A 12,825-nucleotide genomic window follows, 5' to 3' on the forward strand; every position below is an offset into this window, starting at 1 on the left:
GCTTCCCAAAGACCTCTGGTTGGCCACTGTGAGAACAGCATGCTTAACTAGATGAGCCTTTGGTTTGATCCAGCAAGGCTCTTCTTATGCCCTTCAGTTCCTTATTCTTACTTTCAATGGTCTCTATAGCCACCCCTGCTTATATCTCTACCTTTAAACCCTAATAACATACCCACCTATGAACTTTGCACCTCCAGTTCCACCACCTTTAGCTATCTGAAAGTCTCCTGCTTCATAAGACTCTGTCCTTCCAGCTCCATCTTCCAGAACAAACTGCATGATGCCACAATCCTCACTCCTCAAAGAAAACCTTTTCAGTAATGTCTTTAGTCTAACCACAAGCTCCTTTGCTGTCCTGTAACCAAGCCTAGGTACCAACCAAACCTCTGTGTCCACACTGTTGCTTATCTTTTCCCTATTGACTCCTGGCTCCACTTCTCTTCCACAAGTAAAATTTCTGCTAAAAATCACACTGTTGGCTACAAATATATACACTACATACATACATACAAAATTGCATATGAGAGGAAAAGTTGTGGATGCTTCCTAACATATTTTTGCCATCAAACCTCTCAAACAATACCAACTGATACCCCGAATGGGGGCAGGGATTGTATTTAATGTGTTGGAAACAGTGGATCACTGTTTTAGAATTCTTTCATATTTAGACAATAGTCACTCAAAACTATCCTTAAAAGGAAGACCAAAGTCCACAGGACTACAGATATCATTATAATGGCAAGAACTACATCCCCTCATCTGAACACACTTGGCTTCTCTCCACATTCCAAGATTATTTTGTTGATAAGAAGGCATAACGTTTCTGAAGAGGGGAATCCTATATATATATATTTCAGTCTAAAAATATTAGCTAACCATGGAAGCATGCCAATATAACCACACTAGGGACTGAAAAGTTCTCAGAGTGATATATATGGAAGAATAAATTTGTGAGCTATTTGTGGAACAACTGGATGAACTTGCTAAGATACTAGATTACTAGGTTTTCTATTATACCTGATTTACACTTTAGATGGAGAGGCAAGCGGTCATTTTGAGAGGACAATAGATCAAACAAATGTACAGTTAACATGGCAGATTTCTAACTTACAGTTGCCTCCTCCTCATAGGATCTATAAAATTAAACATTGACTTATAAACTGTTTTATTCCACCAGCACTTTACAGATAATTCTCTCTATGTGCTCCTATATGAAGGATCTCTAAGGAATGGTGGTGGAGACTTTTCCTTATTGGTGGAGCCTCTTTTTCAATAAGGGTTTGCCCCAAATAAAATCACAATAGGTTGCCACTGGCCAAGCTAAACTTCCTGACATGCCTACAGCTATGCTGTACAGCTGCTTGGGAACTTTCTATTCTCTACTGCCAAGGATTCCTGTCTTCAGCCTAGTGCTAGGGGAAATTCAAAAGGAAGGCATTTGGGGTTTAGGTTCCTAAAGCCCAGAAATGTCATACCTTATGCATCCTTGTGGAATGCTCTCCCCAGAGAGGTTTGACCGGCGCCTTCATCATACACCTTTAGGTGCCAGGCAAAAATGTTTCTCTTCAACCAGGTCTTTGGCTGATTGAAATGTTAACAGCATATGCAGAGGAGAAATTCTGAGGGACAGCATCTGTGGCCACCTAACTGGATTGTTGCAAGCGACAAAGACTAAGGCTGAGTACTTATTACCAGTGCAAAGTGCAGCTAGGTCATTCTTTTTCTCAGTTCAGTTTGAAATTGCTCTGGGGGGGGGACTGTCTCCACCCCCCTATTACTATTATTTTATTATGCATTTTGTGTTATAAACCACCCTTTGTTCTCTTGATGAAGGGTGGTATATAAATTAAATAAATTAATAATAATAGCAACACAGGAGAAATATGAATTGTGGCTAACACTGTCTGTGCACTGCTTTCTACAGCAGTAGTGGGATCGCACTGTATGCAGAAGACACAGCCTAAGAGCAAAGCCTTAGGTTTTTATGTGAATCTGAGATCAGTAAAATCTGTACTCATTTCAGAGATACTGTTTTTGCGCAGTGCTGTAGTGAGATAATCACCATCTAAAATGTCAATGGTCTATATGGCCAATCCGTTTGTTTGTTTGTTTTCAGACTAGATTCATCTCCCCAATGACTCTGCACATACATTGTAAAAGAGCTAGCCAGTTCTGCCTCAATGACCTTTGTGGGTAAAGGATTATGCTAGGAATGTGGAATGAAAAGAAATACCCAAGACATTGCTTTCTCAGGAGGTGCGCAAAGTCCTTGATACTTTAGACGACACATCGGAATATAGAGGTTTATCACATGATGTGTGTATGTAGAATGGAAAAAATCCAGTAGAACACAAAGAATGCTACATAATTCAAGTTGCAGTGAAATGAATGAATAACTGCAGACTGCAGAATAACTATACAGTACTGTATTTTTGGGACGCGGGTGGTGCTGTGGGTTAAACTACAGAGCCTAGGACTTGCCAATCAGAAGGTTGGTGGTTCGAATCCCCTTGACAGGGTGAGCTCCCGTTGCTTGGTCCCTGCTCCTGCCAACCTAGCAGTTCGAAAGCACATCAAAGTGCAAGTAGATAAATAGGTACTGCTTCAGCGGGAAGGTAAACGGCATTTCCGTGTGCTGCTCTGGTTCGCCAGAAGCAGCTTAGTCATGCTGCCACATGACCCGGAAGCTGTACGCCGGCTCCCTTGCCCAATAAAGCAAGATGAGCGCCGCAACCCCAGAGTTGGTCACGACTGGACCTAATGGTCAGGGGTCCCTTTACCTTTACTGTATTTTTAACATTGTAGTTTTAAATCATTGTAGCACTCCTTGGGACAGTTAATCTAACTAATAGTAACAACAGCAATAATCAATTACCAAGATCGTCAATGCTTCCATGGCATGAACCTCACTCCACCTTAAAAAATACACACTTATACAAATAACAATTTGGGTAAGTAACTTATTACACTAGCTGTAACATGTTAACCATATGAAATTATAAGATACAATTGCACAGCACCCAGAAACTGCTTCTCCATATCAAAGTCACTGTGAAATAATACCATAATACCAAAATTACACCTCTGCCATTATAAATATTAGCTATGTATAAACTTGATTGTGCATGCAGTTGCTTATGTTTAAATGGCTACAAGTAATAATCATCATCATCATCATCATCATCATCATCTTTATTGTCATTGCCCCCTCTCGGGGACAACGAAATTACTTGCAAGAAGTGCAAGAAGTTCATAAACCTACGGTAGCTGTCAAATGCAATCAGAGCCCCAGTGCCAATGCTCTTGCAGTCAAAAGCCACCAGTTGGCACAGATGAGCCATTCTCACCTTCTGCTCTCATCCACCATCTACCACCATCTAGTCTACTTATTGCTGTGCCACTTGCTGGTACCAGAGCACTGGCCTACATTGCTGGGCTGTGCAGTGTATTGGACTGGCTCCTTTCATAAGTCAAGCTGCCCAAGTCATAACATTGCACATGTTAGAGTAGTCTTTCCAAGTGATCTGACACACTTCGCCATTTTTAATAGCTCCTAGGAGCAGGCCATTGCTATCATTCAACCATGGAGGTGGAAAGCCATCTGTGATAACACTATTTCCAGTCATTGCCCTTGAAATACTACAAAGCTGTAGGCCGCAACTAGGCAGAACTAGGCAAAGTCCATTGATTTTGTTTTCCTGTGCATGACACCAGCGTTGCAGCTATGGCTGAACCACAGGGGCCCTTGTATAGGGCCCCACAATCTAAAGGGCCCCAAAATGACTGTCCAGAGTGTGTGGGCAGTGGCAAACAGGACTGAGATCTGTACCTGAGTTGGCATGGACATCCTGGGGCCCACTAAGGCTAATACTGGTGGCAACCACATCTTTTCTTTCTTATTATTTCTTTTTTAAAAAAAATCAAACTCAGGTGGCCAGGAACATGAACAAATGTTCATTTTATATTTTTTACTTTTGAAATATGCATATTCTTTTCTGAAACAACATGGTCTCATTCCCAGCGAAGCTTATTCCCAAAATTGTTGCATGAAGGTATCAGAAGCAAACTTTATTTTATTCCTACAGCCACTAATGGTGCCGTGAACTGAGTGAGTTTAACAAGCTCAGAGTATTTTTATTTATTTTTAATCTGGGCTGGCAAACTATTTTGTGGTTGTTCTTTTTGCTCTAGCATATCAGGAATGCAGAAGCAATTGAGAAGTATGAATTAGCAGTGGGCATTGGGTAGAAGAGAGATGCTTGTTGGGTGCATAATACTCATTGCTGTTGCCATCTAAAAGGAGAGAAAGACTAGCAAGCCCAAGGTCTAAAATTGCCTACTGCACCACTGAATAGAGCAGGTCTCAAGGGGAAAGGATGTTCCACCCTCAGGAAGGTTCACCTGACACCTAAAATACTGGCTTATACTTAACACTGCAGTTCTGCTTACACAATAGACTTATTGTGATGAAACTACTTATGTGATGGAACTTCCTGTTTCTCTCCCCTGCAGCCTCCTCTGCACCCTCAAAATCTGCTCCAGAGATCTGGGGGACCCCTCAGGAACATACTTAAGGGCTGCACAAGCAAAGAAAAGGAAGGGAAAGCCTTTACTCACTCAGCATTCAATACAACTCACAGCCAGTGAGGCACCAGCCAAGAGATTCTTCTACCAGACTTTGAAGTATTTCCTATATATTTTTATTTCTGTTGTTTTATTTCTGTTTTTATCACTGTCTGTCAACTGTTCTTCTCTTGTTGTTTTCTTTTGTTTGATGATGTATTGTAAACAACCCTGGTTTTTTTAAAAAATCAAAGGGCAGTATTTTTTTTAAAAAACACACACACAAATAAACATTTTTAAAAATTCCCCTAAGCTACTGACTGGGAACATAAGTTTGTTTTCCTTTAACTTAGCATTGACCTAATTTCCCACTAATTTAATCAGCTACGAATAACACTCACCATGAAGATGGTTGGGTTGATGCTGAATACGAAAAATCTAGATTTATATCCATTCTGAAAGTTCAGTAAACACATTCAGGTTTCCTCAGCCATTGCACTATACCTTCATTAAGCTAACTTGCAACTTGCATTGATTTCTTAAATAAAGAAGATCTCCTTCAGTCAAGAACGCCAATCTTTGCCTGACCAGGGATGGTATAGATTAGCAGCTGCCAAAAAATTGGGCTCACCTCCTGCTTTCTTCATACACAAAATACTTGAGTCAGCTCAGCAGGAACTGAAACAATAACCAGAGGGATACCATATGCAAGTGCCTAATAAGAAGTACATAAGAAAGTAAAAATTGGGGGGAATACGCTAAAATATCAGACATCTAGGTGCAAGGCTAGTAAGCAGCTGCAGCAGACAAGCAGCGTAGCCTGGCATCTGTGATGGGATGCTCAAACAAAAGGAGTGCAGCTGAACTGAGAATGTTGTGCCCCTTAGAGACACAGGAAGTTGCCTTCTCCTGACTCAGAATATTGGTACAACTAGCTCAGTATAGTCAACACTGACTGGCAGTAGCTCTCCAAGGGTTCAAACAAAAATTTTGGCTGAGATATGAGGAGCTGAACATTTTGCATGTGAGCATATACTCTACCACTGAGCTATGACTGTTCCCAGGATTGACTCCTGTGATTGACGACCTGGTATTCCCAGAACCAGAAGCATTATGGACTGTAACACTAGTGACCCACACCAAATCACTAACACTTCCCTTATATGTCCTGGTGGCAAAGGAAGCAGGGAACTCAAGCCAGACTCACACAGTTCCTGCTCTGAGCCCCACATTTCTATAGGTTGAAGTAATTCTGATCCCACCCTGGCTTCAATGGGCTTAAATAGCCCACTGGTGCTATCACAGAGGAAAGATCAGCAGATTTCAAACACCATTCATATATAGAGACACATGCAGTCTAGCGTTGGCTCTGCACATATGAAAACATTTGGCCATTGTAATTCAGACTCTTAGCAGTGATATAAAAGTATGCTTGGGCCTGCTGATTTCTGTCGATTTAAATGTGCCTTGTTCTTTGCTGTTTTGTGGCCCAAGTATTGAATGGCAGCAGCAAACACTGTGAACCAAGGTCAAAATTAACAATGCTACCATTAAGGAGTCATCATCCTGCAATTGATAAGGTTGAAGAAGCTTGATTGGAGAAACTTGAATAGCTGATAGACATAGACAAAGCTATAAAGCCAGAGTTCATAATTTTTGACATGCTACTTTAAACCAACGCTAGAGAATAAAATGCAATAAAGATTTGCCTGGAAGCAATTAAACAAAAGTCTTACAGTAATCCAGATACATTCTTCCCTGTTACTGACAGGGAGTGGGGGGGATTTTAAAAAAAATTGAAACACTAAATAAATACTTCTAAAATTTTGTTCATACCAGTCACAAACTGCAAGCAGAGAACATATGTTTTCTCCTAAAACAACTATGTGGCGATTTTTTTTGTTATTTTATAATGAGGATGACATCTTAAAAGAGTGATGCAGCTGGCATTCTATTAAAAGACAGAGCTTACCCTCAAGGCACAAGTATCCTGGCATACAAGTATTTTCAAATCTGGAAGAAAAGTCTATGCAATGTGCCATTTTCCAAAGTGAGGGTTTTCACTTAAGAACTCAGATGCAGGCAGGAAGCGGGCAGATAAAGGAAGGAAACAGCTTGGAAGAAATTTCATAACGATTGACTGACATATGGTTGTTGGTTTTTAGCCCAAATAACATCACACTGGGAATGAGGAACTCATGTAAACCCATACACAGCTGTCAACACGTTATGAAGGGGTAGCTGAGAGAGTTGCTCATAGAAACCATGCTAGTGCGTGTTTTCATCTTCTTGTCTAGGTACTTAAAAAAAATTCCAGTCTAAATTCTTAGAACATGGGGCTCCAAAGTGACGCTGGCGAGCTCTTTGTGTTCATAGAGCAGGAATCAAACAGTGCTCAGTCCCATCCCATTCACCCCCAGCTACAGGCCCAGGGCTAGAACTGCTCTCTGCAACATCCAAGAGATACCTAAGAAAGTGCAGGTGTGCCCACTGGTTTGGGACATTTGGGGTGATACTGGGGGGGTCATTCCAACTGTGCCCCTTGCTATTTTTCTACAAGGGAAAGGACTACCATCACTGGAAACCTCCTCTTGTCTTTCCCCTCACCTCACGAGTTTGGTGTCCACTAGACTTCGCAGTACTTCTGCTGGGGTGCCCACCCATGAAAGCCCTTCTGCCAATCAAGATGTCTCAGGACTCTTCATTGTATTCTTTCAGGCATCTCAAATAGGCATGTTTTATTAACAAGGCTTTTGGATGATTAAATAACTTTGTGCTGGCTTAGGCTCTGTTTATTTTAACTGACTGGTGGATTTCTTAATTCATGCTATATTGCACTGGATTTAGTTTGGATTTTTTTTAAAAAAATGTACCACCACCAACCTCATGCTCATCTGTTGGCCACCTTAAATTTCCTTTGAAAACAAGGTGGGGTAGAATTATTTTTAAATTAATAAATAGTCATTTTTAAATACAGAGTGTGATCCCGTAAAAATGTATATTTCTCACTAAGCACAATGATAAATTATAAGGTGTGCACATTTTTTGTTAAACTATTGAAACCAAAGGAGGCTTTCCTTGCAGTTACAAGATGCAACACACAGCCGAGATTATTAAAATAAGCATTTTGTAACCTTTCAAAAATACAGAGAGAATGCAATTGTTTGTCCTTTAGGAGCTATTCTACACCGTACACAGAATAAGATGGTAGAAATTTGGACAGCATGTTGGTGGGGTGGGGGGGGACCGTGATCTTGAATGTTGCCCCCATGTAACAAGCTCTCTACATCCTGTGAACTAGGACATCAGAGAGATGGCTACACTAAAGTGGGAATCTTTTCTATTTGTTTTATAAGAGGGTACTTAAAAAATAAGAGGGAGCATTCAAGCACATGACCTTCCCACTTGTGGTTCAGTTTAGTTCATTCTGCAGAATAAGTAGATTGACTCCAACTCTCTTCTCTTATATTCTTCGCTTCATCTTATCATTACCAACAGCAATATCATATTTGTACTTTGTCATAAACTATGTGCTTTTAAAACATAAATGAAACCATCAAACCTTTACAGAGACCTTCTATCACCACAAATATTCAGGCACGTCATGAGGTATTTCTAAAAAGAATCCTTCTATCTACAGGAATTAAATGGCAATTGCAGAGGGAAGTGAAAGGTTACATCAAAACACTGATGTTAGCTGTGTATTCTTGGAAATCATACCAGAAAACTATTAAATGAACTGTATAATTGTGCTTTCCAATACATCAGACATTTCTGGAAGAGATTCAACAATGAAGCAGAACCAAACGTATGCAAAAATGTAGCGGTATAAGGAAAAAATATTGCCACAAAGCACCTAGCTTTAAAGTCATGCAGCATAATGGACACTGTGTACTTAGACTTTCAAAAAGCTTTTGATAAAATCTCTCAGCAAAGACTCATCAGTAATCTTAGCAGTCGTGATATAAGAAAACAGCTCCTCTTGTGGATCAGTAGCTGACTAAGGAACGGAAGCAGAGAGCAAGAAAAAATGGACAGCTCGGAGGAGGGATATAGAAAGTGGAGTCTCCCAAGGATCAGCATTTGGACCTGTGCTTTTTAACTTGTGCACATACGAACTAGGGTTAGGGGTGAGCAGTGAGCTGGCCAGGTTTGCTGATGATACTAAACTGTTCATGGTCAATAAAACAAAAAGGAATCTCTTAAAAATTAAACTTGCAAATGTAATTCAATGTAAGCAAGTGTAAAGGGATGCTCATCAATGGGACAAAAATCCTAATCTAACATACACTAAGGGGGCTTGAGCTAGCAGTGAATGACTGAGAATGAGACCTCAGGGCCTCTGCGTGGATAGACTGATGAAGCTGTAGACCCAGTGTGTGGCAGCTGTGAACAAAAGTGAACCCTAGGCTAGGAATCATTAGGCAAGGAACTGAAAAGAAAGCTCCTAATTTCATAATGTCATTATAGAAATCAATGATGAAACCACACTTGGAATACTGTGTACAGTTTTGGTCACAACACCTTGAAAAGGAGTTGGAGAAGAGTAGAAAAGGGCAACAAAAATGGTTGAGGGGTTGCAGGACCTCCTCTATGAAAAAGGTTACAACATTTGAGGCTTTTTAGGGGTGTGGGGTTTGGGGGGGGGAATATGACTATGGGAAGATGTGACAGTAGTGTGTTGAATTATACACAGCATGGAGAAAGTGGACAGAGAAAAGTTTCTCTCTCATAATCTGAAAACCCAGGGCCATCCAGCGAAACTGAATGGTGGAAAATTCAAGGCAGACAAAAGTTAACTACCTCTTCACACAGTCCATAGTTAAAACTAGGGCAGTTGCTACTACAAGTTGTAGTAATGACTATCAACTCGGATGGGGATTGGAGGTAATGCACCTCTGAATATCAGTGGGGGCACAGCTGGGGAGTCTCCTGCTCCCCAGTAGGCTTCCCATAGGCATCTTGCTGTTTATTGCAAGAACAGAATGCTGGACTAGATGGGGCTTTGGTCTAATCCAGCAGGGCTCTTCTTATGTTCTTAAGGCAAAATTGCTTCTAAACCTTCATTTTGCCATGCTCTTTTGCTGTTTAATCTTTTGAGTGTTTCAGAAATGAAATAATGCTCTGCTTGTACCCACCATACCCCCTGTGTACATTCAGTGTTGCTTTGAACTATAAAATGGTGATTTTCTTGAGTCAAAATGAGAGTACCCCTAAACATTAAAAAAAACAACCACTGACTATAACTATGCATGGACATTTTCATTTATAAAGATTGTAACCAGTATCAGGTGCATTATTCAAAAAGCAGATAATTTAATGAATTTAAGCTGTCTTTCATGGATGTTATGCCCCCTCAGCTTGAATAGGAAAGTTATGTCAGGCACCCATGTTGGGAGAAATGTAAATTGCTGACCTGTGGTCACAGAATCTGCTATAACCTATACTGTACCTGGGAATAAGACAGAGCTGGGTGTACTGAAGACATTAAAATACGGCCTAGCAGTGCAATCCTACACATTATTACTCAGAAGTATGTTCAATGAAATTTACTTCCTAGTGAGTGGCTTCAGGATTACAGCCTTAGATATACAATGATAATAACTAGCTACATACCACAGGTGTTTCCTCTTTTTGTCTTTTTCTTTTTTGCATCAGAAATGTATTACGATTTTTTTTTTTTGAAATAAAAGACTTAATATTTTAAATGCTATATAAGGTGCGGTGAGATCTTGCTCTTTTGACTTCAAGAAACTAATATGACAACCACTCTGGAAGTTCTTCCCATGCAATATGTCTAAAGTCTACAAATTAAAAAATAACCTAAAACTGGAGAGATATTTCAGTACTTCTAGCAAAATGAATCCAATCTGCAAGGATAAGTATATTTTTTGTAATCTTGAGCACTTTCACATATTCAAATTATTTATAAGCTTCCACAACAAACTGCTGTCATTGCATAGCATTAAAATGGATGATGAGTGAGTGGGATCATGGGTTTCCACATAACTCTTTCCACTATATACAACAAGCTCTTTTCACTGTAAACAACACTGGAATAAACTTGATGTCAAACAGTTAAGCAGCTACACTTGAAAAACTGCTATCAAGTGATTGTTACACAACATGGCTTTGCTCTCACACTATATTATACCAATTTCATTGGGGGGGTGGATTCAAGAGCAAAAGCATGCAAACTCCAAGTCTCTTTCTCTCTCTTTCTACACACATATATATATTTAAAAGCTTCCTACCTTTCTGTACACCAACATATTTGGGGATTCATCAGCCACCCCATTGCTGCTCTGTCCATAATTATTTCCTTGTGCCATGTCTGAATGGTTTGGTCTGCTGGCAAGTCTTCTGCAGTGCAATTTGCCTCTGTTGAAAATGAAAGTGATCTCAGTCAGAGATTTTGGCGGGTCCCCTCCGGATGCTGACGATTAAGAGCTCTGACTTCCCAACAGAGTACTTCCAAGTGCCACGTTCACTCACCCCTGTGACCTTGCCCCAGTTGCTGCCTTGAGGGGATGTAGCCGTTTCCCCTTGGCCACCCAGTTCATCCTTTCCCCCTCTGCCTATAAATAAGGCAACCCTACACTTTTCCAATGCTGTTTAGAGTATTTTTATTTTTTTGAAAGGCTACAGCAGTGTGCTAAGGAGAACCAAGGCGATGCAGGCACCCTTCTAACGAGCGCCGGTCCCTCGACTCCCGTCCAAAGCAGGCCACTTGGCCGCCACCTTTTGCTCCGGGAGTCAAGGAGTGAACAGCCTCCGGCTGCAGCCCTTTCTAATTGCTCGCTCGAAGGCGAAGCTCCTTCTGTGCCTCATTAAACGCAAACCAGGCAGCCCAGTACCGTTCCCTCTGCGACACGCAGGCGGGCACACACACACACGTGTCTGCTCGTCGAACATTCCCCCCCCCCGCCGTGCGCGCATCTCTCTCTCCCCAGCAGGATCCATCCGGTGCCTACTCCCCCCCCCCCCCCATGAAACAGTTGCTGGACTGGAGGGAGAGCTCAGCTGGTAGAGCACGACTGCACGAGACTCTGAATCTCAGGGTCGTGGGTTCGAGTCTTCAACGGGAAACCCATCCCTACATTGCAGCGGGTCGGACTAGATGACCCTGGGGCGGTCCCTCGCCACTCTACAAGGCTACAGCGGCGAGAAGAGCGCGCGGTGCCTCACTCTGCGTGGAAGAATGCGACCCCCGTTCAAAGATGGCAGAGATTTAAATAAAAATAAAAAGGTCTGTTCCGCCTTCAGCCCTCCGGCCTCGGCGCCAGCCCGGCTCGGGCGCCCCTGCCTTTCCCCGCCGGCGGGCGGATGGCTGCAAATGGCAGGCGGGCTTGTTTTGCCCTGCAGTGAGGAGCCGCGGCTGGGCGCGTGATTTCAGCACCGCGGACAGCGCCTCCCGCGCCCCCTCACCCAGCTCCACACATAACGCGGGCACGCGCGCACGCGCGCACACACACACAGCCCCCCACATTCCCTCGCTGGCCGCCGCCTTGGGCTCTTTACCTCCTGGGCCAAGGTCACACGCGGCGGCGGCGCCTCTCTCCTCGTCGCCTGCCTGCCTGCCTGGCCCCCGAGGCGGTCTCTGTCAGCCGGCAGCGGACGGCCAAGAGCCAGGCTCGTTCATCACACAAACAAGACGGGCGGCGCGGCTGCTCCGGGGGGCTGGGGCCGCCAGCGCTGCTCCACAGCTTGCGGCTCCCCCAGAGCTTCTGCAGCAGCAGCAGCAGCAGCCAGGCTCCCTCCCTGGAATGGAGCGAGGCCGCCGGTCACGTGGGGGAATGGAACGTCAATGGTGCTGCTGCTGCTCCGCCGCACAAGCTGCTTCCCCAGCAGCGGCTGCGCGCCTCTCTCTCCCCAGCGGGAAGCGCGCGCGCGCTCACTGAGCGCCTACTAGCGCCTGCAATTGCCCGCGGGTCGGGCAATAACCTTGACAGGGACTTCGGCAGGATGAGGACCCGGAGAACGGGGCAAGGGGCGTGGGGGGGGGCATAGAATTGCCTGCGTGATTTTAAAGCAGCTCAAGCTGCGAAGGCGCTGCGGTGGGAAAGGAGGTTGCTTTGCATCCGTGGCGTGCGCTTCTCGGGCTGCTGAAACTTCAAGGCACGACTCCGATGCCTTTTCTTCTGAAAGCCCTTCCGCAGTCCTCGAAATGTGGCGGGGGACGGGACATCTCGCCTTTTGTTGTTGTTGACATTCTGTGCATGCCCAGAGGCACTCCCTTTTCCTGTGGCTGCAGCAGCCCCA

General features: G+C 43.4%; 1 protein-coding gene across 5 annotated transcripts in view; it reads right to left on the bottom strand.

Moving 5' to 3' along the window:
- Positions 1-12,410, bottom strand: part of RGS7 (regulator of G protein signaling 7) — a 146,336-nt gene extending 133,926 nt beyond the window's left edge. For 2 of the 5 annotated variants that reach the window (XM_083732550.1, XM_083732549.1), the window contains exons 1-2: positions 12,085-12,409; positions 10,818-10,944 (exon numbers count right to left, since the gene is read on the bottom strand). In XM_083732550.1, the coding sequence (XP_083588676.1) occupies positions 10,818-10,895 (78 nt within the window). In that variant the 5' untranslated portion in view covers positions 10,896-10,944; positions 12,085-12,409. Of the gene's footprint in view, positions 1-10,817; positions 10,945-11,751; positions 11,930-12,084 lie in introns of those variants that run through there. The other 3 variants (XM_083732547.1, XM_083732551.1, XM_083732548.1) reach the window with 3 other exon arrangements.
- Positions 12,411-12,825: the final 415 nt, after the last annotated feature.

The sequence above is a fragment of the Podarcis gaigeae genome (genome assembly GCF_964106915.1).
Source record: "Podarcis gaigeae genome assembly, chromosome: 3".
Lineage (NCBI taxonomy): Eukaryota > Metazoa > Chordata > Lepidosauria > Squamata > Lacertidae > Podarcis > Podarcis gaigeae.